Genomic DNA, 27,181 nt, shown 5'->3' with positions numbered 1-27,181 from the left:
ACCTTATCAAATAGGGCAAGGTGAAACTGACATGTGATATCTTAAAGTGGGCTTAAGTTTGAGTTAACAACTTGACTAATGATAGGCCTGGCTCCATTACTTATAAAACAACTGAAATCAGTTTGTTAGCGTAACATAATTGGGTCTTTGATCTTAGTCTGTAGGGTTAACACGTTAGTCGTCTTCTTCTACAAAAATGAGACCCAAAAATGTCGACGACGAAGAGACACCGCATATATACAGTGCAGTTCAGTCTACGGCCAGTGAAGATTCGTATATTACACTTGCCACGATGAACCCCGATCAAGTTCAGTTGGATGGCGTCGTATTTGGCTGTTGGATTCGTTCTCTTCAACTCTTGATTGAATTTCTGAACCGTTATGGAAGTCAGCTGGATTCATGCATCCTCATTGACGATCACACTAACACAAAATTCCCACTATTCACACGATCTATCATTCAATGAATACCCTCATTGAAGTCTTCGCTTGAATTCTCCACTATTAAGTTTCCTATCCAAAATCTCATCACTTCATTCCTCTCAATCACTTTCTTTCCTACTTTTCCGGTGACTGTTATAGCAACCTCTGCGCTGTTACTTACCGAGTTGAAGGCCGGCCGTTTTAGCTCCACTGTCAAATTGCGCCTCCTCAGATTCTAGGAGGCTCTTCCTCTCTTTTTGATCATCTCTCTATATGTTTGTCCATTGTTGGAAGTTTGTCTTTGAACTTTGATCTTCAGTTGTGATCTGACTTGATATTTCTGATCATTGAAACAATCTTTGTGGATTCCTATTGTAGTTTTGATCTCAACTTAGTTCTGAGAAGAACATATTTCAACGGACATATGCTGCTCAGGTAAGTTCATATCTCTTTCAGATGTATGTATGTTGAAAGAAAGTATATCTTACATTTAATGGATATCTCTCCTCATTCATTGTTATAAGCATGAAGATAAAAATATGTGGAGAGATGGCATGAAAGATATGTTTCTTCAAAGACCAATGTCAGAGAGTTCTTGGACAAAGAAGTTGGTATGGATTTTGATGATGTTGAGGTGAACCCATATGCCTGATTTTTTTAAAAAAATTTCTGGGACAGTCATTGCTTTCCATTACTTCATCCCTATGCTTGATTTCCTTCTCTCGACTTTTCGGGTCAATCTTGGTGATGCATACTTTCATTAGATGTTTACGATATCCCTTGGTCTCCAAATCGGGCCTTTAGATAAGATAATTATTGGTATTTATTTTACAACACGCAATGATCTATTTTATAATAAGATTAGAGCAACATGATGATTTTTCACGTTTACTTTTCTGGTATCTGTAAGACCAATCGCCTAAAGTGCTCCAATTTTTCTTTCAGGTCTACAACTGTTTGCCTTGGTTCTTTTGATGTCCAGGCCAGCCAACTTCACCAGAACTTAGTTAGGGTGCGTGTAGAGCCTACGGTCATTGTTGACACCAGAATTAGTCCCAAGTTTGTTGGAGGTCAAAACCATCTATCTCTCTACCCTCTCTATTTGTAATGTTTTCCTGTAGAAATATTTTGATACTAACTACACTAAAATTCACAGGTCGCCTATTCATGATGATTCAAGTTTATATTTTTTGGAACTTGCAAATAAAGAGATGTCGACTTGACCAACCGCTGGTTTGGGCGAGTCTGGAGCTAGCTGCCCCACAAGTACTACTAAATATGGTGGTATGAAGAAAATTGAGTCTGTTACGAGCTAAATGCATACGCTCTCAATGCGTCTAGCAGTGTCACATATTGTAATGTGTTTTGACGGGGCGGAAATAACCACCCTGGTGATGCTATGACTGGCGCTATATGTGTGTCATGCATCTGCTCAGACGGTCAGAAGTTAACTGAAGCTGACATAGCTATCTGCAGTTGTAAAGTCCTCGTGAACCCTCTACTGAATGAAACCACAACAGCTACTCAAACAACTCTGACGAAAGCTCAGCATCGCGACCAAATGTTGCAACTGCTGAGAGGCACTCAATAATCCACACAAGTCTTAGCTGCATAAGTTACCATATGAATAGTTTCCTGCATTTTGTGAAACTTTGTTTGCATTCTTTTCTTCAAAACATCGTTTGGTCTCGATTTCATGTTTCCAACTTATTTATCAATAAAAACATATTTCATTTTTGGACCAGATGCGCAGAGTAACATCAATTTCCTATAGTTCATCGATATTAATAGATCATTAACCATTTCCTTTTCCTTTAACAATTTTTACTATATTTTTAAATGAAAATTGTTTTTAACATGATCTTCCATTTTTTTTACGAATTTCAATAAGTTTAGTTCAAAAATTGAATTTAATTAAATATAGATAAATCAAAATATATTTTTTGTAAAAAAAAAACAAAATTAAATAAAACCTCTAATATTATTGTGCCTTGGAAGGTCGCACTTTCCGCCAAACACCTAAGTGGTCCATGTTCTATAGGTGATAGCTGAAATTCACTTGGCCTGGTGTGATCTTGAAAAATTGACCTATAGCTTGAAAAATTAACCGATAACCTTAAATCATACAACAAAAAAATTACAAATAGCCAAAAAGTTCATATATATTCACCTAAACCAAAACCGTAACAAAAATAAAAGAGGTGTCTGAATATCTCTAATATAGCTAATATATAGTTTAAATATTAAGTAGTGTATTTAGTTTAAATAACAAAATATCCTAAAAACACACTATAAACTAAATTATTTGAATATTTTTCATCCAATTTTTATCCAAACAACATGAATTACCATATATTTAATTCAAAAATCCAAATTATCTATTTTTAATTGAATTATTCAAAATTACTCAAAAAAATCAGAACTGAGCCAAATTGGATCCAATTTTTTTGTACTTACCTTTGTTACTCAAAACAAACCAAAAACCAAAATAACAGAAGTTAAATCGAACCAAATTTTATAAATACCTGAACAGTCCACAACCAAAAAACAACAACCATAAATACTCGAACAAAAAAAATAATACCCAAAAATAGCCCAATGTATGAGCAAATAACACATTATTGGGTGTATTTATACTTTATTTGCTAGAGTTTTCAAAGGACGGTACTACAAGAAAGCCTCACCCCCGGAACTGATCCGTTCTTATTCTCTGTCATATGGCTGGCGGAGTATTGTTTCTGCTAGATCTCTCGTAAGCAAAGGACTAATTAAAAGGGTGAGATCTGGATCAACCATATATGTATGGAATGATCCATGGCTCCCAACCACTCACCAGACACCAGCAAATACAAATAACCAACACAATTACCCAGACCTTACAGTGGACTCTCTCATAGATCATGCATCACGAACTTGGAACTCACAGGTAATTCGGGCTTTGGTGGATCTTGAGGATGTGAAGATTATAGAAAGCATAACACTGAGTAGGACTCAGATGACATACATGGATGGATGGCATTTCACAAAGAATGGGAGATATACGGTTAAATCAAGATATCAGGTCGAAAGAGCTTACCCAGATAAGGAAAAACCACCAGGAGTGTTTGTACCTACAGTTGATATTTTGAAGGAATTATGCTGGAAAATAAGATGCCCACCCAAGATAAAACAATTCTTATGGCAATTGGTTTCATGGTGTATAGCAGTTAAGAAAAAATTGCAAGCACGTGGAATACAAGGGGACATATGTTGTGCCAAGTGTGGAGCCCCAGAGGAATCGATAAATCATGTATTTTTTTAATGTCCTCCAGCGATTCAGGTTTGGACGCTTTCAAAGATACCGTCAAATCCGGATATATTTCCAACTAACTCTCTTTTTACAAACATGGATCACCTATTTTGGAGAGTTATACCGCAAATGGATGATCACCAGTTCGCATGGATACTATAGTACATTTGGAAAGCAAGAAATAATAAAGTGTTTAGTAATTAGGATATAGACCCCAGGGACACCCTTAAATTTTCAGAAACAGAATCAACACCTTGGGCCGAGGCAAAAGTGCTGAACACGCAGAGGGTAGCAACTCAGGTAGAGGCTGCGGCCCTACCGCCAATTCCGGGCATATGGTGTTTTACAGATGGTTATTGGAAAGAAAATGATCTTTTCACCGGACAAGGCTGGTATAGCACTCTACAAGGTGTTGATGGCCTGATGGGGGCACGAAATGTTAGGGCTAGCGTCTCACCCTTTCATGCAGAGGTGGAAGCGCTACTATGGGCAAATGGAATGTGTGAGGAATTTACGTCATTTTCAGATCACTTTTGCAACGGATCATTTTCAATTGGTGAAGCTGTTTTCAGAACCAGAAGAATAGACAACTTTTACAAGTTATTTGGAAGATATTAAGACCCTGAAAGAGAGTTTTCTTAGCTCAGAAAGCATTCATGTACCAAGGACGCAAAATACAAAGGCAGATACGCTAGCACACAGTGTCATGAAACAACCGTATTTCGTTGTTCACATGGATGTGGAGCCTCAAGTTTGATATACAGAATCAGTATGAATCTGTTTTTAAGTTGATAACAAATAAAAAAATATGTATACATTCTCACCAACGATCTCCAACCGAGACTGCCCACACAACCTCTTATTCCACAAGAGATGGTGAAGAAAACATCAACTGGAAACCCTAAGATCCTACCTGCTGTTCTCAAAGAGTGATATAAAAAGAGAAAGCTTGATACGCAAGGATTGCACATCTCAGCAACGCTTACCGTAAAGACCATCAAATACCCACTAGATTTATGTTTGATTCAAAACAGAAGGTCACTACTAAGGACTGATATGTATCAACCAAATCGAGGTGCTCTAGAGTGTGACAAAAGGCAGTCATGGTTAATTGGCTAATATATTATGACAAACTGCAGAGCTCTTACAATGAACTAATGGAGTACAAGCTTCTTCTTGAGAATTCGCCTTATTATTACCACAGAGAGTCCTGAATTGGTTTGTAACTAATTTTACATCTTTATGGTTCTGTAAAATATACTATTATAGATGAGCTTTGGTCAACACAATTTTAATGATATATATCTCATGCATTCATGTGTATGTTGTGTGTCTTTTTAGGCTGCTGATTTTTCTGGTTCGGCTAGAAGTAGTACCGCTCAACAGCGAGAGATAGAATCACACAAGTGGGTGAAGATGCCCTCGGAGCTCTTTTGCAACTGTTTTACTTCTTCAAATTGTGTTTTCCGCAAATAGCTTTACAAGCTGCCCTTTTTAACAGGAGAGCACTCTGTTAATCTAACAAAGCAAGTAAATCTTGGATTCCTTACTGGGCTGGTGCCACGCGAAAATTCAATGGTGTTCGAGAGGATTCTATTTCGCGCAACTAGGAGCAACATCTTTATACAAAGTTAACAGTCTATCATTGAGGAGGTTGGTGTGGATCCCTACTATGTGGAGAAGGTAGCTTCTTATTTTCTACTTTTAACTTCTCCTAGACATTAAAACTGCGGTCTTTTTCTATTGCAGGCTCATTTAAGTTAGTCTAAATTCTATATGTAGTTAATTTCTTTCTCGTATGCATATGCTTATATTGGACATTGGTTATGCCTCTATTGTTTTATTTTTGTTTTGTTGATCTACCTAGGTTAGTAATTATTCTACATAGAATGTTGAGTTTTGCAGAACTTTTTTTAGTTATTTTTTAATATGTTATACGCTTCAATCTTTTAATATAAACACCACCATTATAATCAAACATGATAAATCTAAATATATATAATTCCTCCATGCCCAAATATTCTTAAAAACCATAAAGGTATGATACATTTTTTTTGTAAATACTAACATAAAACACACATAAAGAAAATATATAAAAATAATATAGATACATACATCACACGTAGATTATATTCCGTGCATAGCGCGGACCGACCTTAGTTATAAATATAAACTAGCTTTATGTTTATATGGATGGTTTATAGGTTTTTGATAGTTTTAATGGTTTTTATCAGTTTAATGACTCTGAGATCCAATCCGACTACCTAACCGGTTCATACTCAAACGAATTATTAGACCTAACCTAGCAAAATAACTGGTTCATTGTCAAATCCGGTTCAACCATCGGGTGGTCTGGTTTTAAAAGTACTTCTATAGTTTTCAACTAGTGACAATTCAAAAAAACATTATTAGTATTTTTATTATTAAAATATTAATTATTAAAATATGCATTCAAATTACAAAAGAAATAATAATAAAAATGCAAAAAATCATCTTTTCAGAGGAAGCATATATTATATACTTATTAATTAATTAAAGTGATAAAAGTTACGTAAATACCTGATTTGTTTGTTGTTATATATATGTGGGATAATTGTGAAATAAAATATGTTTGGAGAGCAAATGTATAATTTACGTGAATCAAAATGTTAAAACGGAGTTTTGTACTCTTACTAAATTAATGTTTTTAAATTGATTGCGTAGACAAAAGATGGAATGCGATTGATGATCATGATTATGATGCATGCGGTAACGGACATATACCCTGTAGATAAGTTTTATATTCAAATTAACAGGATGATATCACACACAGATAACCTATGGTCACAATTTTCATTAAGCCGCTTCGTTGAGACCAATATTACACAGAGATGCCAAACCATATGGCATATTAAAATCAAGACCAAGTTCACAAAGTAAATACAGATTCATAAACGATAGAAACTCAAGAAACAAAAAGAATAAGTCTTATGCTAAGTTATTTGAAGCTTATATATAGGACTACTGCAGACAGAGGATGAATCATTATGTAAATATTCATCAAGTTGAAGCCGCGGCAGCCTCTGCTTCAAGGAGTTGCTTCACCTTAGTGATGTAGTCACTCATGGCTTCGTCAGTGGATTTTCCTGACATCCACAAACAAAACCAAGACAAAATCAAAAACCCCTCTCGAATCATGGGCGAGTGTTCAACTTCAGACAGCAACCGCAGGCTACATTTGGTTACAAGGAAATCAGTAGCAACTCAAATACGAAATGAAATTACCTTCAAGGGCCTTCCAAGCATCCCACTTGGCTCTTTCCTCCATGCTGAACATTCCAGGACGACCTTCGAGTCAATCATAACAAAAAAAAAAGCTTTATTAAAACAGCAAAAGTTGAACCAAAAAGCAAACCGAAAGATCTTAACATGGGAAATATTAACTGGTGGTGACAGGCCCGACGGTGGCTTGCTTGTAGAGTCCGTAGAGGATGAGCAAGTTCTCGTTTGAGGGGCTCGTTGTGAGCTTCTTGACATTCTCAGCATGCTCCTCGAAGTCCTCCTGCACAAATCAAGAAGAAGAATTTCTAATTACCTAGCTAAAACAGTGACCACCATCAAAACATACTACTACTACAACTCCAATTCTCATATCTCAAGGGGATAAAGAGACTTTAAATCAAACTCAACACATGCGTCACTACAAACAAAGATTCAAACCTAAAAAAAGATTCGATTCTTCATGAAGCTATATATGCTTATGAGAACAAAACTTGGACAAGATGATACACATATAAGTGTTGGGGTCGAAAACGGTTATGACGAAGTTAATGTCCAAATCCCCGAAGAAGAAAAACGTAGGAAACTTCTTCGACAAATACTTTTTCGAAATAGATTCTTCTTTACGAAAACCTTTACGGAAGAGACTCGAATCATCGGACAAGAACTCGAGAAGGATCGCTACGTAGCGACCAAACGCCCATTCCGCTCGGTCGCTACGTAGCGACCGAGCTCTTTCGAAACGTCGATACGACATCAGTCCATGCATTCTCGTCTACCCTTCGATGCTATCTCCCGAATACCGTAGCGAACCCGTCTCACATTCCCCGCCATTTCTAAGTTATCAATAAAACTTTACCGTTAAAACCGCGGAAAGTTCATTCTTTATCGAAAGAAGACGTAATAAACGCTTCAAGTCGGAAGACGGCCCAAAGGGACCTAAGACATGACTCGAGACCCGACTTACGATTTCTTAACCAACAGCCTGTAAACCGCATGTCAGTTTACGCTTGGTTCGCAAGGAAAGATAAATGTCAAGTTTCCGCGGATAAATACGAAATTTGGAAGATAATTACGAAGATCGGACAAAATGGAATATCTCCATTTTTATGCTATGGCGACTTAAGGGCAGAAGAGGAAAAGCGTAAACCGACCTTGGAGCCAGTATATAAGGGGTCCTAGGCGAGAGGCATGGAGAGGACTTTTCTCAGAGCAAACTTAGCACTTAGAGCAATTAGGCAACTTTCCGTTTTTGTTATTTCGAGCTGCGACTCAACTAGGTTTTGTAGTCTTAGGTTGTTAGAACTAGGAATCTCACCGACAGCTCTCATAACCGAGGCTTCTACCTTGTTGTAACGCTCATACGCGAATTCGGAATAAAACTCCTTTTGCTCTCTTTTACGATTTCTTATTTCTTTTCGTCTTTACTTGCGTGTTATGATTGATTGGCGTGTGTTTTAACAGATATCCGGGACCTCTGAGAAATTAGGGAAATCGACAGTGCGAATTTCGGTTCCCACAGTTTGGCGCTAGAGAGAGGGGGGGGTACGGATCAATCTAACCTGCAAAAACCACTCAACGATCAGGGACGATATGCAAGACTCAACGTGCGCGAACGTCATCTCGTTCAAGGGGGGAGCAACGGTCGATCGAGCCAAACCTCGAAACGATCTCCTTGTTATCGAACTAACGATCCGAGATATCGATGTCGCAAGGGTGCTAATCGACACCGGAAGTTCGGCCGATATCATCTTCAAAGATACTCTCGAGAAAATGGGCATCGATCAATTCAAAATCGCGAAATGCCCTAGCCCACTACTGGGAATTTCAGGAAAAACGACTGTGGCCTGCGGATCGATTAATCTCGCAGTCAAAGCCGGAACCGTGACAAGAGTCTCAGAGTTTCTAGTGGTTGACCATCCTGCATCTTACAACGTTATCAAGGGAACGCCATGGTTGAACGCCATGCGTGCCATCCCATCCACGTACCATCTTTGCCTCAAGTTTCCAACCCCTAACGGAATCGAGGTAATATGGGGAAACCCGAGAGTATCACAGGTGTGTTACGCCGCATGACAAAAATGAAAAAGACCAAACCTCGAGACCGTTCCTAGAAAAACGGAGAGAAAGGTCTCCGGCCAAGGTTCGCGAAGTCAAGATTCGGCTGAACTCTCCTGGCAGTCTCGTAACATCGCGGCCCTAGAGGAAAAATGCGAACTAACTTGCGAGCCTGTGGTCACGGTCTGTCTCGAGGAAGCATCTCCGGAACGATGCGTCGAAATCGGAGCCAATCTCCGCGAGCCTTTGAGGACAGAGCTCGTAACCTGTCTAAAAAAGAACCTCAATACTTTCGCATGGGCCGCGGAAGATATGGCGGGGATTGACATTGACATAACGTGTCACGAATTAAATATCGATCCGACTTTCAAGCCCGTCAAACAAAAAAGGCGGAAGCTAGGACCTGAACGAGCTTCCGCGGTCAACGACGAGGTCGAAAAATTGCTTAAAGTCGGGTCAATAACGGAAGTGAGGTATCCAGACTGGCTCGCCAACCCCGTAGTAGTCAAAAAGAAAAACGGAAAATGGCGAGTTTGCGTGGATTTTACCGACCTAAACAAGGCATGTCCAAAAGATAGTTTCCCCCTGCCACACATCGATCGATTGGTAGAAGCAACGACAGGAAACGAACTTCTGTCTTTCATGGACGCCTTCTCAGGTTACAACCAAATTATGATGAACCCAGACGATCGCGAAAAAACTGCGTTCATTACCGATCGCGGAACCTATTGCTACAGGGTAATGCCATTCGGCCTCAAAAACGTTGGTGCAACTTACCAACGACTCGTGAACCGTATGTTCTCTCAACAACTACGTAAAACAATGGAAGTTTATATCGACGACATGCTCGTCAAATCCCTCCAAGCAAAGGATCACGTACCACATCTCGAGGAATGTTTCGCCCAGTTAAATTCGCATAACATGAAGCTCAACCCGACAAAATGCAGATTCGCCGTGGCATCAGGGGAATTCCTCGGCTACCTAGTCACATTCCTTGGCATCGAGGCTAATCCAAAACAGATCAACGCACTGATCGAGATGGCTTCGCCGAAGAATAAGCGGGAAGTCCAGAGGTTGACCGGTAGAGTCGCGGCACTGAACCATTTTATTTCGCGATCGACAGACAAGTGCCTGCCTTTCTATGATGTCTTACGGGGAAATAAAAAATTTGAATGGTCGTAAGAATGCGAAAATGCTTTCCAACAGCTGAAGCGGTATTTGGCTTCCCCCCAGTCCTCGCAAAACCAGTGGAGGGGGAACCTTTGTTCTTGTACATCACTGTATCAGCAACAGCTGTGAGCGGCGTGCTAATCAGGGAAGAACACGGCGAACAGAAACGTATTTTCTATATCAGCAAAACCTTGCTGGATGCTGAATCTAGATACCCGCTGATGGAAAAATTAGCATGCGCGGTCGTAACATCGGCCCGAAAACTAAGACCATATTTCCAATCCCACACGATCGTCGTCTTCACGACTTTTCCCCTACGAACGATCCTGCATAGCTCGAGTCAATCGGGCCGATTAGCCAAATGAGCGGTAGAACTTAGCGAATACGATATCGAGTACCGACCAAGAACAAGCGAAAAGTCACAAGTGCTTGCGGACTTCTTGGTCGAATTACCGACAGAGACCATAACCAACGAGGAACCAAATTCCACTTGGCTCCTTCACGTTGACGGATCCTCGTCCAAGCAGGGATCATGCATCGGAATTCGCCTCACATCTCCAACGAACGAGATCTTAGAGCAATCGTTTAGGCTGGAATTCCACGCCTCAAACAACGAAGCCGAATACGAAGCACTCGTCGCAGGACGCGTTTGGCTCATGGCTTGAAGATACGAAACATCCACACTTACTGCGATTCCCAGTTAGTGGCAAGTCAGTACAGCGGAGAGTATGAAGCCAGGGATGAACGGATGGATGCGTACCTTAAACTGGTCCAAAAACTAGCTCAAAAGTTTGACTGTTTTACCCTCACGCGAATTCCCCGTTCCGAAAACGTCCAGGCATATGCTCTCGCGGCCTTAGCATCAAGTTCTGATCCAGGAATCAAAAGGGTAATTCCGGTCGAGTTCATCGAACACCCGAGCATCGGACCGCCAATCGTCGTCAACCTCATAGAAGGTCAAGACGACGAAGAAGAAGAAGTTGCAATACAACCACAATCGGAGCAATCTGATTACGGCTGCGATACCCCGTGGCTGCAGAAGATTCAAGACTACATTATTGACGGACGCCTGCCCACCGAGAAATGGGCAGCCCGCAAAGTCCAAACACAGGCCGCACGCTACGTAACAGTAGACGGCAAAATTTACAAATTGAGATTCTCCGGACCACTCATGACGTGCCTGGAAGGGGAAGAAGCGAAAAAAGTGATGGAAGAAGTACATTCGGGGTCATGTGGCAATCATTCCGGCGGAAGATCACTGGCAGTGAAAATCAAACGCCATGGATACTACTGGCCAACGATGATCGGAGATTGCGAGAAGTTCGCACGAAAATGCAAAAAATGCCAGAGGCATGCTCCAACCATCCGACAACCAGCCGAAGTCCTCTCCTCCATCACATCGCCCTATCCTTTTATGCGTTGGGCCATGGACATCGTCGGTCCCCTTCATAATTCAAAGCAAAAGCGTTTCCTTTTAGTTCTCACCGATTTCTTTTCGAAATGGGTAGAGGCAGATTCGTACGCAAGTATAAAAAATGTCCAAGTCGAAAGTTTCGTATGGAAAAACATCATCTGCAGGCATGGAGTTCCTTACGAAATCGTAACCGATAACAGATCTCAATTTATCTCCACCCGGTTCGAGGCGTTCTGCGAAAAATGGAAGATACGGCTTAACAAATCGACGCCCAGATATCCGCAGTGTAACGGACAAGCTGAAACGATTAATAAAACCATTCTCGACGGACTGAAGAAACGCTTAGAGGCCAAAAAAGGCAGGTGGGCCGATAAATCGAGGGAGTCCTCTGGTCCCACCGTACCACCCCGAGGCGAGCAACAGGAGAAACCCCTTTCGCTCTGGTGTACGGAACGAAATGCATGATTCCTGCAGAAGTAGAGTTCCCCGGTGTTCGGAGAAGATTGCTTCTCGAAGGAGAGGAGCTCAACAACGCAATGCTCCTCGACGACCTCGATCTCATTGACGAGCGCCGGGATCGAGCGCTCATCCGGATCCAAAATTACCAACACACAGCTGTGAAGTACTACAATTCCAACGTACGGAATCGCAGATTTAATCAGGGAGATCTAGTCCTTCGCAAAGTCTTCCAAAACACCGCTGAACGAAACGCGGGAAAACTCGGAGCAAACTGGGAAAGACCCTATAAAATCGAAAAAATCTTCCGACTAGGCTCCTACGAAATTGCCAACATGCAAGGCATAAAAATTCCAAGGACCTGGAACGCGGTGCATCTCAAAAATTACTATCACTGACCAACTCGCAATCACCGAACTACGAGACGGGTTGATCTCCATAAGGAGTACGTAGGCAGTTTGTCAAAAGGAAAATTCAGCTGACCCCCCCTCATAAAAAAAAAAGGGGGGGGAGTCGATACGTATACTCGTATTCTCTCAAACTCGAAAACATCCGACCACGCCTTCGATGTTTCCGAAAAATTTCGACCAAGCAAAATCACCTTTTATCCGCAAAACATTTTCGAATTTCGAAAATAAATCAGCCGTTAGGTAGAAACAGCCTTGGCATCGCGAGACGTCGCGAGAGATGCTTTAAGGATTACTTCTTCCGAATGACAAAAACCGACACTCCGTCAAAAAATGAAGAACATTTTAACACATATCTCGCGCAAAAACTCTAAACAACGGCATTCGCCGCCAAGTTCGATGCTGATCACATCGAACTCTCGAACGTCCTAAACAGCATAGCCATCTTACAAAGATGACTCTTGTACATCCGACACAAGGATAATAGCGCTATAAAAGAAACCCAAAATTTTGGTCCAGCACTTCCGGTTGGCTTAAAAATTGTCTCCGGAGAGATGCTCGATTCGTATCTAACAAGTCATATAAGCCGAGAACCTATCGCGGACTTTAAATCGGTACGAATCAGGTTAAAATCGCGACAGGTAAAACGATAGCCGGCTAGTCACCGCACAAAATCTTAAACCGAAAGTAAACTTAGGTCTTGCCCTAAACCCAGCGCATTGGTCTCTAACATCTCAAGGCATGATATCCAAAAGATACGAGATCCCAAAACCATGCATCTATGTTTATGTTCGACATCTTCAGATATCCCGCGAAGTCGATGCCTCTCGGAAAAACTCCCGAAACAGATCTCGAAACAAACATTTCACATCGAAAAAGGATATGAGACGACAACTCATCACCCTTCTTCCACACCATACGTAAGCTTATGAAAAACGCAACTCGACCATCTTGTCATAAAAGCCGCAGAGCGGCGGGGATTCAAAGCCACACACGGCCAGTCCCGGAACACGAAATAAGGCCATTTAAGGCCGAAACATCAAAACATAAAGAAAAAAAAATCTCTCCCGCAAGAGATCTAACCAAAGTCATCCTCAGAGCTCACGCTCCCTCTTCACCCGTCACTTCATCTAAACCTGGAGCCGCGTCACCCCCGAGTACCGGATCCTTCCCCTCAGGGCCTTCTGAACACATCGGAAGGAGGCACGCCGATTTCAGATCAGCTAGGATGAGATCAAAATCTCCATCCACGACTGCCAAATCTCCCTTGCAGCCGGACAGTCGGGCCTCTTCGGCCTCTAAGGTCGGAGGGGTCTCGCTTCGGAACAACTGAACCACGGCCATCCCGCCCTCGATCGTCGCCAAAGCTAAATCCTTGTTCCGAATGCACTCGAGAGAGCCCAGAAAGGCGGAGATCTTCGCCGAGCGAGCTTGGAACTCAGAACTAAAAGCGTCCTTGGCCTCCTGGATCCCGCGGCTCACTAATTCTACATCATTCTCAATCTGACGCTGAAGACGACGGACCTCCGAAGATTTGGCCTTCCTGGCCTTCTTCTCCTTGAGCAACGAACTCGCCGTCTTCCCGAGGTCCCTCTCGAGCTCCCCTATCGCGATCTCAAGTTTTGACACTTTCACGGAGTGAGAACCATTGACAGCCGTCAGCATGGCCTCGGTTTCGGACCATCTACCCTGAAGTTCCAACAACTCCCCAGCAAGACGACTGGTCTCAAAACCGCACTCGCTGATCATCCCATCGATCAACGACACGAACTGCGAAACGAAAACAAAGTTAGAGATTCTTTGTCTTTTGGAAAAAGTACAACGATCAAGAAAGTGAGTGAGCGAAAAACCTTTCCGCGAAGCCCCGACGCTATGCTCGAGCCTCCTTGCTGCGAAGATTCCCCGTCATCGCCCTTGGTAAACTTCCTCTTCCGGCCCTTAGGCTGGGTAACCGGAACAACACTAGGAGCGTGCAGCGCTAGAACGATCTCCTTCCTGGCAGGAGGTGGCGGCATAGAGTCAGCGGCCCTCCCCTTATCTTCGATGAGAATCGGAGTCGTGGACGATCCAGCAGGTAAAGCCGAAGCATCCGGAACAGAGAGCCTGCGAGAGTTCCCGTATCTCGCGAAGTTACGCCCTCGGTCCCATGATCCAGAGCAACGGCCAGTGCAGGAGAGGACGGTAACTCGGCGCCAGTTCGCGCCTTTTCTTTCTCGGCTTGGCGACGAACTAATTTCTCTCGAAAAGAGAGATGATCGGCAACACAAGCCGGCGCTTCGAGCGGAGAAGTCGGAATCGGCGCCGGAGACGTAGCCTCGCCCATCTCCACATCAGAACTTCGCTTGTCACCATGGGAAGAAGACATGTTAAAAATAAGGGATTTGGAGCTAGGGAGTTTTGAAGGCTTGGAGAAGGAAAGGTGTGAAGCAAATGAATGACAAGAGCTCACTACTTATAGAAATGGGGACTCAAAATTTTATATTTTTTAAATAAAAGTTTTCTCGAGAATTCTCTTCCGCGGAATTTGAAGTAAACTTCGTTCATACGCCTAACTTCGCCAAAATCGTTAAACCGCCCGCAAGAGTCTCGAATCTAACGAGCTGGGGGGCTAACTGTTGGGGTCGAAAACGGTTACGACGAAGTTAACGTCCAAGTCCCCGAAGAAGAAAAACGTAGGAAACTTCTTCGACAAATACTTTTTAGAAATAGATTCTTCTTTACGAAAACCTTTACGGAAGAGACTCGAATCATCAGACAAGAACTCGAGAAGGATCGCTACATAGCGACTGAGCTCGAACCAAAGTTCGGTCGCTACGTAGCGACCGAACTCTTCCAAAACATCGATACGACATCAGTCCATGCATTCTCGTCTACCCTTCGATGCTATCTCCCGAATACCGTAGCGAACCCGTCTCACATTCCCCGCCATTTCTAAGTTATCAATCAAACTTTACCGTTAAAACCGCGGAAAGTTCATTCTTTATCGAAAGAAGATGTAATAAACGCTTCGAGTCGGAAGACGGCCCAAAGGGACCTAAGACATGACTCGAGGCCCGACTTACGATTTCTTAACCAACAGCCCGTAAACTGCATGTCGGTTTACGCTTGGTTCGCAAGGGAAGATAAATGTCAAGTTTCCGCGGATAAATACGAAATTTGGAAGATAATTACGAAGATCGGACAAAATGGAATATCTCCATTTTTATGCTATGGCGGCTTAAGGGCAGAAGAGGAAAAGCGTAAACCGACCTTGGAGCCAGTATATAAGGGGTCCTAGGCGAGAGGCATGGAGAGGACTTTTCTCAGAGTAAACTTAGCACTTAGAGCAATTAGGCAACTTTCCGTTTTTGTTATTTCGAGCTGCGACTCAACTAGGTTTTGCAGTCTTAGGTTGTTAGAACTAGGAATCTCGCCGACAGCTCTCATAGCCGAGGCTTCTACCTTGTTGTAACGCTCATATGCGAATTCAGAATAAAACTCCTTTCGCTCTCTTTTACGATTTCTTATTTCTTTTCGTCTTTACTTGCGTGTTCTGATTGATTGGCGTGTGGTTTAACAGATATCCGAGACCTCTGGGAAATTAGGGTTTTTCCTAACTTTCCTAATTTAAACGGAAATCGACAGTGCGAATTTCGGTTCCACGATAAGCTTAACAGGAGAAAAAAATTTCGCAGCCCAAATCTGTTGAGCAAACAGTTTCACAGTTACACAGAAAAATCGAGGATTCAATCGAGGATTCGAGATCACTTAACAGGTAAGATCGATTACATTCTTTGTCTGATCACATCTGAAATGATAATTAAGCAAACAGTAGATCCCAATATGAAACCAAAACCTAAATTGGTCCAAACTGATCAATCGTACCTTCAAACCCATGATGATAAGACGTCGGAAGTTTGATATAACAACGGAAAAAGATCGGTGTAATAAGACGGAGAAGACGAGGACTACGCGTGGTGCGGTATATATATTGGCGACTCGCGCTCTCAGATATATTTTTTAATTTGTAAAGAACATAGATTTTTGCAAAAAAACTGACAAAATTTTTTTTTTTAAAAGACATTTTTATCTTAGGATTAACTAATTTAGACTTATGGTTCAGAGTTAAAAAGATTTCAAATTTTTAAAAACGAAAACAATATTAAAAATAAAAAAATCTATTTTTGTCATTTTTTTTTGTAACTGGATCATTTTTTTTTTGAATGTTACTTTAATCATAAAAACTTTATTATTAAGAATTGTCCTTCTAAATTTTATATTAGTATTTTTAAAGAGAAAAAAATAAACTTTTACTGTGCACGTGGACCCACGAACCTCGCCGATTAGCTTATCCCGATCAACGTGGGCACAAGGCAAACATGTCATGTGTTTTTTTTCTCTACGATCATGTTCCTTCTCCATTTAAACGAAATATACCAAGGCATAACTTCTTGAAATTGAGTCCGTGAGAAAATATTAGTTATTGTTGAAAATAAGCTTCGTATCTCTATCAATATTCGATCAAGTTTGAAAAATATCAATTCATTCTTAGGTTCAAAATAAATTTATAAACACGTACGATCCGCTGAGAAAAAATTTAACGATGAAAGAGATGGTTCAAATCCAATCTCATGCTCGACGGACTACTAACCAAAAAGTATGCTGGACGAGTCAACAAGGTACGAATGATTTAGTCTAACCAGTATTTGATATCTTGAAACGAAATAAGATGCATTCGCATCGTAGAGAATATGTCACTTAATCTAACATCACTGAATATATTGGTAGAACTATTTTTGCAAGCTTTTTGGGTTGAGTAAAAATTAAGTAGACGTGAATAGATTATTAGAAGCCTATTAGATTGAGTAAAAAAATCTAATCTAATGCGAAGTAAATGTTATATTTTATAAGGAGAAAGTCCATCAGATTTGCAAGTCCATGAGTTGAGTAAAATGATGGAAAAACGTTTTACTAAAGTTGATAACTAAGCTAAGTCTATTTGTGACAAATGGCTTAAGCTAAGTAAACTTGGTGACTAATCTAATTTAGTGAGTAAGCTATGCATGCAATTTGTGGCTAGATCTATGTGTTCGAGTGCATATAGAATATGTATGAGCATAAAGTAAAGAACACATAGAGATTTGTTAACGGGGTTCGTTTCCTACATATCCGGGACTACGTCCAGAAACCATTCATTAGAAAAGGCCGTAACCTACAATTTCTATATGGTATCCAACACACACTTGTGCCTACCACTCTTATCTAGATTACAATGGTTTAGAGCAACTACTACTCAATGCCTTTTCCGACGAGTATAGTTTTCTATAAATAAACCACCAACAGATCTCACCATATGTTTGGTGGGACGACGCCACACACCTGTGTGCCTCTGTCAAGAATACCCTGGGCGCGTGCCTTTTTCTTTGACGGTCTCCTGGTATTTATCTGATTGTCAAAATCCTAAACCTAGGACTTTAAGCAATCTTCCTTTTTCTTCTCTTAAGAATAAGGAAGTTCTTCCTCATCTTAAATAGTATATTTAAGATGTTTACCCAATTCAATAGCCACGTCTTGACTTGTATAAGTCGTGCTCATGTTGTCTACTTATGTATTTCAGTAGTCGCCTCACAGCTTAGCTTCTTGAATGACTTCATGTACCACTTCTTGTACCACTTCCTGTACTACCACGTCTTTTGGCATATATAATGATCACTTCTGATAGCTTCTCAAATCAGTCAGCACTGCATCTTCAATCTCTCCCTGGATGACTGTGTTTTAGAATCCAATCACCTTCTCAAACTAGTCAACACAACACTAACAATTTCTCCCTTGGTAACTGCGTTTTAGAATCCAAATCACCTTCTCAAACTAGTCAACACAACACTAACAATTTCTCCCTTGGTAACTGAGTTTTAGAATCCAAGCACACAGACACAATGCTTCTCAGTACATCATCTGGAAGTCTCAGTAACAAGATCATCTTCATTCTCTCCATTTTTAATTTAGTTTGATATTCAAGCATTATGTTCTTAGCTCACGTATAACCACCGTAGTAGACCACATTATTACCTTCCAGCCAGGCTCGTGTATCAGAACCAAGTAATACTCAAAGCCAAACACATTCTTCAATTCATATTCTCAGAACCACGCCAAAAACTCTCCCTTGATCTTAGCTGCAACCCACTTTCAAAAGAGCTTATGTATGTGTTTAGCTCTATTTTGCTCACGCATCTTCCTCCCAGTACGCACACATATGTTTCATTGTCTTCTCTCCCTGCTTGAGTGCACAACTAATTTAAAACACACAAAAGTTGTTGAAGCTTTTCACATCATCTCTGATCAGATCGATACATCCATTGATACAATGTCTTTGTCTCTGCTTTTGTAACGTCTCCGATCATAACTCAGCTATTCTCAAGCATTACACAAGTGACTCCATGAGAAAGTAACATTACAGCCTCGCTTTTGTATGAGAAGATGAATCTCTCAAGAAACCTCCAAATCTGAGTTCTCATCAGATAATGAACAAGTTGCAGGCTGAACACGTTCATTTAAAAAGAATGTCCCTTGCGTCAAAACGTTTCTCTGACTAGATCGTGTTCCAGCGTAACCAATTATAATGCAACGATTTCCAAGTCTTCGTACCATCAATCCCATCCATTAAGGTCAGCCTGAAAATTCTTCATTAAATTACCACCTTCTTGTGTTTGTACTAGAACATCTTTCTCGGTTACAAACGTGTTCACAAATGCTGTCAAAGCCTCTGTTCTAACCCTTTGGCTGCCATTGTCTTGGTTCTATTGCAAACTCCTCAGATTCTCTAAATAAGGTTCAGAAGTCTTTAACCATCCATCATCAAGTATCAAGTATGAAACTAGTTTCTCATGAAGAACTTTTCTCAAAAATACGATCGTATATATGCAACCTTCAAAAGTCTCTGTTTAGATAGCAGTTGTAACCAAGTGTCTGACCCTTGCCCACTGTTCTTGTTTGCAGAATCACACATTCTTGTTCTTTATTAAATCCAACGGCTCTTGGTATCCAGTCATCCCTTAGAGAAGCAACTTTATATCAGCTTTCTCATGGTTGCACTCAGAAACTTTTCAAATCTTAAAGTGATTTTGCATAAAGTTCTCAAATTATAAATCGATACTCTGCAAGTCTCCGAATTTGTCCTTATTTCAAACTTCTTCAGTCGACTTTGTCCTAGAAGAAATTATAATCATCTGCCTGACCTCTCTTCCGTCTTGCCGCAATTTCCGAACACTGTCTGCTTGTTCACTTTTTTTTTTTAAATGACTGAGTTTTCTGTAGATGTCATTCTCTTAGAATCAGCTGTCCTAACATCAAACAGATACCGCTGTCGCCAATAGAACAGGATCTGAGCCTGACGTACGCACAAAACAGTCTCTTTTTAATACAGTAGCAGTTCTGAGTAGACACATTCTCTTCTTCAAAGTTCTGCTTGAAGCCCATGAACATAACTCTGAATCATCACTTAGCAGAAAACAAGCTCGTACTTAATTCTTTGACCCCATCAAGTCGACGCAGAAGTCCTCTCTGGGGGCGCCTTTAGTCCCTGCCATTTCCAATAGGCCCACTGAGCAAGATTTCAGATCTTCAATAATTCAACTTTGATCTTGGACTCCAGCTCTAGTTACTTTCTACGAGAATGGAGTTCTACATGTCTAGAATGTTTCTGCCAAAAGATTTCTTATTTCGGATTCGTTTGATGCCGTTTTTGACATTTCCATCAGAACTGATCAAATCTGAAAATTCAGATGAGCTGGTTTATTAAGCTAGAATGAAACACAAACCAACCGTTGAAATATCAATCCGAAAGAAGTTACTGAGGAAGAGATCCGAAAGGCCTTATTTTCCATGGCTGGAAACAAGGCACCAGGACCTGATGGATATACATGTGAATTCTTTAAGGCTGCATGGCATATAGTTGGTAAGGACTTTGTGGTGGCTGTTAAAGCTTTTTTCGATACTGGGTTTCTACCAAAAGGAGTGAACTCAACTATTTTGGCTCTCATATCAAAGAAGGAGGAATCTAAAACGATGAAAGACTACAGACCAATTTCTTGTTGTAATGTTCTATATAAGATCATTTCAAAGCTCATGGCGAACAGACTGAAACTGGTCCTCCCTAAGTTCATTGAGCCAAACGAATCAGCTTTTGTAAAGGATCGCCTCCTCATGGAAAATGTACTACTTGCCACTACAAGAAAACAGCGGCATACTGAGGGAAAAAATCGTCGGTATGTCGTCGGAATAACGCTATTCCGACGACATACCGACGAAAAAAGTCCTCGAAAATAACTCCTCGGAATTTCATCGTTCCTCGGAAATCCCTCGGAAATTTCCGAGGACTTTTTTCGTCGGAAATTCCTCGGAATATTCCGAGAAATATGTCGTCGGAATATTCCGAGGGATACACTTCCTCGGAATATTTCCAAAATTCAAAAAAAAATAAATTATTTTCTAAATTGAAATTCAAAAATATAAAATTAAAATTGAAATAGAAAACATATTTAAAATACAAAAAATAATAAAATAGTTTTTATAAATAAAAAAATGTTTTATAAATACAAAATTAGTTTTAATAAATATAAATATTTTTATAAATATGAAATCATCTTTTTATAAATACAAAATAGTTTTTATAAATACAAAAAATAATAAAATAGTGTTTATAAATAAAAAAAATGTTTTATAAATATAAAATTAGTTTTAATAAATATAAATATTTTTATAGATATGAAATCATCTTTTTATAAATACAAAATAGTATTTATAAATACAAAAAATAATAAAATAGTGTTTATAAATCAAAAAATGTTTTATAAATACAAAATTAATTTTAAAATATGAAATCATCTTTTATAAATCCAAAAAACGAATTTATATACAAAGAACGTTTTGTATATTTAAAAATACTTTTTATAAATACAAAAATAAAAAAATAGTGTTTATAAATCAAAAAAATGTTTTATAAATACAAAATTAGTTTTAATAAATATAAATATTTTTATAAATCCAAAAATCGAATTTATATACAAAAACGTTTTGTAAAATCGAATTTATATAAACGTTTTGTAAATACAAAAATAATAAACAATTTATAAAAAAAGTTCTAAATCAATTCAACACAACCAAATCACAATTCTAAACCTATTACACAACAAATCACAATCCTACCCAATCACCCTAACAAAAATCTATCAAAAAACTTCTAAAATCATCAAATCTACTTAAAAACCTAACAAATAGGACCTAAGAGAGTGGGATAAGGTCCTTACATGATTTGTAAAGGAATGGAAAGGATTCGCCGGAGAGATCGTCGCGAGAGAAGGTGGAGAACGCCGGAAGGAGAGAGAGATCGCCGGAGAGGAAGAAGAGAGAAATGGGGAAGAAGAGAGAAATGGGGAAGAAGATGCGGTTCAAGTTTATAAAATCTTGGGTCTGACGGATATTTTCCGTCGGAATTCCCTCAGTATTTTCAATTTCAATTTTCGCGAAATATTTGGCGGCTTGTTTGCCCGGTTAAATGAAAATATTCCGAGGAAATTCCGACGGCCACTTAAATATCCGTCGGAATTTCTTCGGAATATTTTCATTAATTCGAGGAAAAAGAATATCCTGTGCATGTATTTCTATTAATTTATATTGTTCCTCGGAATTTCCTCGGAATATTCCGAGGAAATACCGAGGAACTAGTGTTTGGGGTTTCAAAACATCAATTTTTTTTTGCCGTATTTCATTTCTTATACAATTGTAATGCATACCATTGAAGATTCTTTGTATAGATGAGCATAAACCATGAAATGACAAATTTCAAAATGAATTGTAAGTATTCTCTTTACCGTTCATTAAAGTGTATAAGTGTTTCTCTTATGTTGTGGGGATTTCGTTCATACAATCGGAAAAGTGTTTATTATAGGGTAATGAACATATTTTTGACTTCATAATGAACGTAAGACACTTAATAAGGGTTATATAGGTGTTATTCAAACCGCAAAACGTTGTTTTCGGTTTAAAAACCCTATTTCCTCAGAATTTCCTCGGAATATTCCGAGGGAATTCCGAGGAAACCCTTTTCTTCCTCAGAATTCCGTCGAAATATTCCGAGGAAATTCCGAGGAACTAGTGTTTGGGGTTTCAAAACGTCAATTTTTTTTTTAAACGGATCGATCGATGGATATATGTCCAAAAACGCATCGATCGATCACTAAGATGGACCAAAGCGTAACAATGTGATCGATCGATGAGATTATCCCATCGATCGATCGAGGATATCAAGTGTTCCTCGGAATTTCCTCGGAATATTCCGAGGAAATTCTGAGGAACTAGTGTTTGGGGTTTCAAAATCTCGAATGTTTTTTTATAAACGGATCGATCGATGTATTTATGTCCAAAAACGCATCGATCGATCACTAAGATGGACCAAAGCGTAACAATGTGATCGATCGATGAGATTATCCCATCGATCGATCAAGGATATCAAGTGTTACTCGGAATTTCCTCGGAATATTCCGAGGAAATTCTGAGGAACTAGTGTTTGGGGTTTCAAAATCTCGAATGTTTTTTTATAAACGGATCGATCGATGTATTTATGTCCAAAAACGCATCGATCGATCACTAATATGGACCAAAGCGTAACAATGTCCAAAAACGCATCGATCGATCACTAGTTCGTCGGAATTTCCTCGGAATATTCCGACGGATTGATGTTTCCTCGGAATTCCGTCGGTATATTAATTTGGGTTTCCTCGGAATTTCCTCGGAAATTCCTCAGGAAATTCCGAGGATTTCATTTTCCGTCGGAATGTCCGTCAGAATACCGATGTTTTCTTGTAGTGTGCTTCAGAACTAGTCAAGAGTTACCATAAGAGCACTGTCTCGGCCAGAAGTGCTATTCTGATTGACATATCAAAGGCTTTTGACACAGTACAGTGGCCATTTCTGCTATCCACTCTTGCAGCGTTGGGCATTCCGGAAAAATTTATTTTATGGGTTGAAAAATGTGTTTCTTTGGCCTCTTTCTCGGTGCAAGTCAATGGAGAGCTTGCCGGATATTTTAATAGCAAAAGGGGAATCAGACAAGGTTGTTCTTTGTCACCATACCTGTTTGTTATTTGTGTGCAAGTGTTGTCGAAAATGCTTAACAAAGGTGCTGCAGAAAAGAGATTTGGATACCATCCTTACTGCCAAGGACTTAAGCTTACACATCTCAGCTTTGCAGACGATTTGCTAGTCTTTACTGATGGGAAGCGCCAATCCATTGAAGGTATATAAATATTTTCAACCATTTTGCTGAGATGTCGGGTCTACATATCAGCATGGAAAAGACAACAATCTTTCTCGCTGGTGTACAAGATACTGAGAAGCAAGAGCTCCTTGACACTTTTGCTTTCGCCCACGGTGACTTACCAGTGAGATACCTCGGGTTGCCGCTGTTAACTAAACAAATGACTGTAAGAGATTATGCTCCTTTGATTGAGAAGATCAGAGCTCGTATTGGTTCCTGGACAGCCAGATTTTTGTCTTTCGCCGGTAGACTGCAGCTGATTGGATCTGTTATTCACAGTCTCACAAACTTTTGGATATCAGCATTCAAATTGCCATGAAAGTGTATTCAAGAGATTGACAGTCTCTGCGCAGCGTTTCTGTGATCGGGAGCTGATCTGAATACAAATAAAGCAAAAGTTAGTTGGAAGGATTGCTGTAGGCCAAAAGAAGAAGGAGGCTTGGGACTGCGGTCTCTTGAGGAAGCAAACCAGGTCTCTTGTCTGAAGTTGGTATGGCGTATCCTATCTTCAAAAAATTCTCTTTGGGTGAAATGGGTGAGACGTTATCTAATCCGCAAGGGATCTTTCTGGACAGTAAAAGATATTAGTTCTCTTGGCTCGTGGATGTGGAAGAAGCTACTCAAGTGCAGAGAAGTAGCTGCTGTATTTTCGAAGATGAAAGTTCAGAATGGCATGTCAACGTCTTTCTGGTTTGATGACTGGTCAGAACTAGGATGTCTAATGGATAAAACAGGAGCTGGTGGACCTATGAATATGAGTATACGACTCCATGATACAGTTGATACAGTAATCCAAAAGCACAAGAGAAGAAGACACCGAGTGGAGCTTTATAATCTCATCGAGCTGGAGATTTTGAAGGTTAAAAACAGAGGGTTGCAGAGTGAAGAGGATATCAGACTATGGAAGTGTGGTGATGATTATAAACCGAGCTTTACTACCAAAGAAACTTGGAAGCTCTTGCGAGGGATGCAGGAACGGGTTGACTGGTTCGAAGGTGTGTGGTTTCGCTACAGCACTCCAAGGTTCTCCTTCCACACATGGGTCGCAATCCTGGATAGACTGCCTACTGGAGATCGCATATCGCTATGGAATGGTGGCATTGCGGTTATGTGTCCGCTGTGCAAGGACTGTCCTGAGACAAAAAACCAACTGTTTTTTCAGTGTAAATACTCGGGGGAGGTGTGGCCGAGCCTCACCAGAAAGCTTTTGAGGATAGATTATACCAATGTGTGGGATGACATTATACCCCTTCTCACTAAAAGGCGAACCAAACTGGAGCTGTTCTTGTTTCGATATGTTTTCCAAGCCACTCTATGTGCAGTTTGGGCAGAACGGAATGGTAGGAGGTTTGGAGAGGACCCAAAGGCTGCGTCAGGGCTTACAAAAATCATCGACAAACAAGTTCGAAATCGTATCTCAAGCATCAGACATAGCCACAACTCAGCTTATCATGGAGCCATGGGAACTTGGTTCTCCTTTAGATGATCCTACTTTCTAATGTAAAGCAAAGTTTCAATTTCTTTTGAGCTTAAAACAAGCAACCTTGGTTGTAAACAGTATTTTTTGTTTGAATGAATTTAACATTCTTTCAAAAAAAAAAAGAAATATCAATCCGACCTTTGAATTGCAAGACAGTAACATAAATAAGATCGTCATTAAATTTCAGCTCCATCGGAATACTTTTGGATCCTCATACGTTTCCTTGAATACCTCATCTCATAACTGATTTCTCTTTCTTTTGCATCAAAATCTGCCCTAGATGAAAGCTTTTGTCATCGGATTTCACAGTCCAAATGGAAAGCTTTCTCTTGTAGAATGTGACTCGTCCACCAACATGAATATGCATCACTAGCAGCCCTTTCACTACAAGAAAACATCAAGGATTCTGAGGGAAAAAATCGTCGGAATTTCGTCGGAATATCGTTATTCCGACGCAATTCCGACGAAATACGTCGTCGGAAATAATTCCTCGGAATTTCTTTTTTCCTCTGAAATCCCTCGGAATTTTCCGACGGAATTCCGAGGAAATAAATTTCCGAGGAAATTCCGAGGATCCCTTGTTTGTCGGAAAAGTCCTCGGAATATACCGAGGTAGAACTTCGTCGGGATAATTCCTCGGAAGTTCATCGATCGATGCGTGTTTGGACATATATACATCGATCGATAGGAGTATACCGACGGACTTTTTCCTCGGTTTATTCCGAGGAACTGTTCCCTCGGTATATTCCGAGGGATCCGTTCCTCGGAATTTTCCGAGGGAGTTGTCCCTCGGAAAATTCCGAGGGAAATGTCCCTCGCTATATTTTTTTAAAAAAACGGATCGATCGATGCGTTTTTGTTCAAAAACGCATCGATCGATGTAGTGAAAAATATAATTAATTTCCTCGAAATGTAAAAAATATTAATTTTTTTGAAAAAATAAAATTTCTGAAATTTAAATTCGAAAATATGAAATTAAAAGTAAAATTGAAATCATACTAATTAATATTCAAAGTTTCACAAATAAAAATAAAACATTCCGAGATTGGGGAAAAAAAAACTACGGGTCTGGCACGTCCGGGAACACCTCGTTCGGGTACATCCTCTGCATCATCTCCATCATTTGCTGGTTCAGCCTCCTCTGTGCCTCATAGCCCGCCTGTTGAGCCGCCATCTGGGTCTCCAACAAAGATATTCGATCATCTTTGTCCTTCAACTGAGCCGTAAGTACTTCTGGATCAACAAAGGGCGGTGGTGCAGAAGAAGGAGGAACCGACCGGGTGCGACGACCCAAACCGAACAAACGTCCCTTCTTCTTTGGAACCGACTGAATAGAAAAAAGCCAAATTTAGAAATTTAAACCAAGAAATAAATGAATTGAACTTAAAAAAAAAAGAACTTACGGATTCAACGATTTCGTTGATTCGAAACCGGGACAAGTTGGTCGAAGCCGTCGAAGCGTCATCCTCGGTTTGAAGCTGAGACACTTCGTCTACCACCTGAGTTTGGACCAGGTCGACCACGTCCCTCACAAGACCGTCATCAATCTGGCCGGTCTTCTTGTTGGTATACGCCCTCCTCATTAGGGCGAGATCATCGACCGGCTCGCCATCATTTTCTTCCGCCTTGAAAAAAAACATAAAATTAAAGAAACATTAGAAATTAGAAGAAATGCACAATAAATTTAAATTCTGAAACTCAAATAATTGAAGAAAAAGCGGTTGAACTTACCATGCGATCTCCGAGAGTGGCAATAGATTGAGCACCCAAGTTATGCTTGTAGATGCCCTTCCCTTTACGGTCGCTCCTGCGGTTGGTGGAGTTGGTGGAAGAAGTTTCTTTCGTCTCCTCCTTATCCCAATGCGCACACAACTCCTTCCAGACCGTATCGTTCATCGACTTTGGGACCTTTTAATTAAAAAAAAAAGAAAAAG

General features: G+C 40.2%; 2 protein-coding genes across 2 annotated transcripts; one reads left to right on the top strand and one right to left on the bottom strand.

Annotated features, from left to right (window-relative positions):
* Positions 1 to 6,524: 6,524 nt before the first annotated feature.
* Positions 6,525 to 16,494, bottom strand: LOC106413958 (acyl-CoA-binding protein-like). Its single transcript, XM_013854679.3, has 4 exons — positions 16,339 to 16,494; positions 7,135 to 7,252; positions 6,976 to 7,038; positions 6,525 to 6,836 (listed from the first exon to the last, which is right to left on the bottom strand). The coding sequence occupies exons 1-4, from the start codon at positions 16,348 to 16,350 to the stop codon at positions 6,751 to 6,753; spliced, it is 279 nt and encodes a 92-aa protein (XP_013710133.1). The 5' UTR covers positions 16,351 to 16,494; the 3' UTR covers positions 6,525 to 6,750.
* Positions 16,495 to 23,240: 6,746 nt separating this feature from the next.
* On the top strand, positions 23,241 to 25,528 carry LOC106392897. Its single transcript, XM_013833669.2, has one exon. It carries the CDS (start codon positions 24,372 to 24,374, stop codon positions 25,251 to 25,253), a length of 882 nt encoding a protein of 293 aa, XP_013689123.2. The 5' UTR covers positions 23,241 to 24,371; the 3' UTR covers positions 25,254 to 25,528.
* The last annotated feature ends 1,653 nt before the right edge of the window (positions 25,529 to 27,181 follow it).

This window comes from Brassica napus, chromosome C8 (genome assembly GCF_020379485.1).
Source record: "Brassica napus cultivar Da-Ae chromosome C8, Da-Ae, whole genome shotgun sequence".
NCBI lineage: Eukaryota > Viridiplantae > Streptophyta > Magnoliopsida > Brassicales > Brassicaceae > Brassica > Brassica napus.
Note: the sequence above shows the minus strand (reverse complement) of the source record. Positions and strands in the feature narration are given on the sequence as shown.

Excerpts from the sequence above, each read along its gene's own strand:
- LOC106413958 (XM_013854679.3), bottom strand. Across the intron at positions 7,039-7,134 it reads CGTCGGGCCTGTCACCACCA|GTCGTCCTGGAATGTTCAGC; the intron begins GTTAATATTTCC and ends ATTGACTCGAAG. Across the intron at positions 6,837-6,975 it reads TGCTTGGAAGGCCCTTGAAG|GAAAATCCACTGACGAAGCC; the intron begins GTAATTTCATTT and ends TGTGGATGTCAG.
- LOC106392897 (XM_013833669.2), top strand. The coding sequence starts at position 24,372 with ATGTGGAAGAAGCTACTCAAGTGCAGAGAAGTAGCTGCTGTATTTTCG.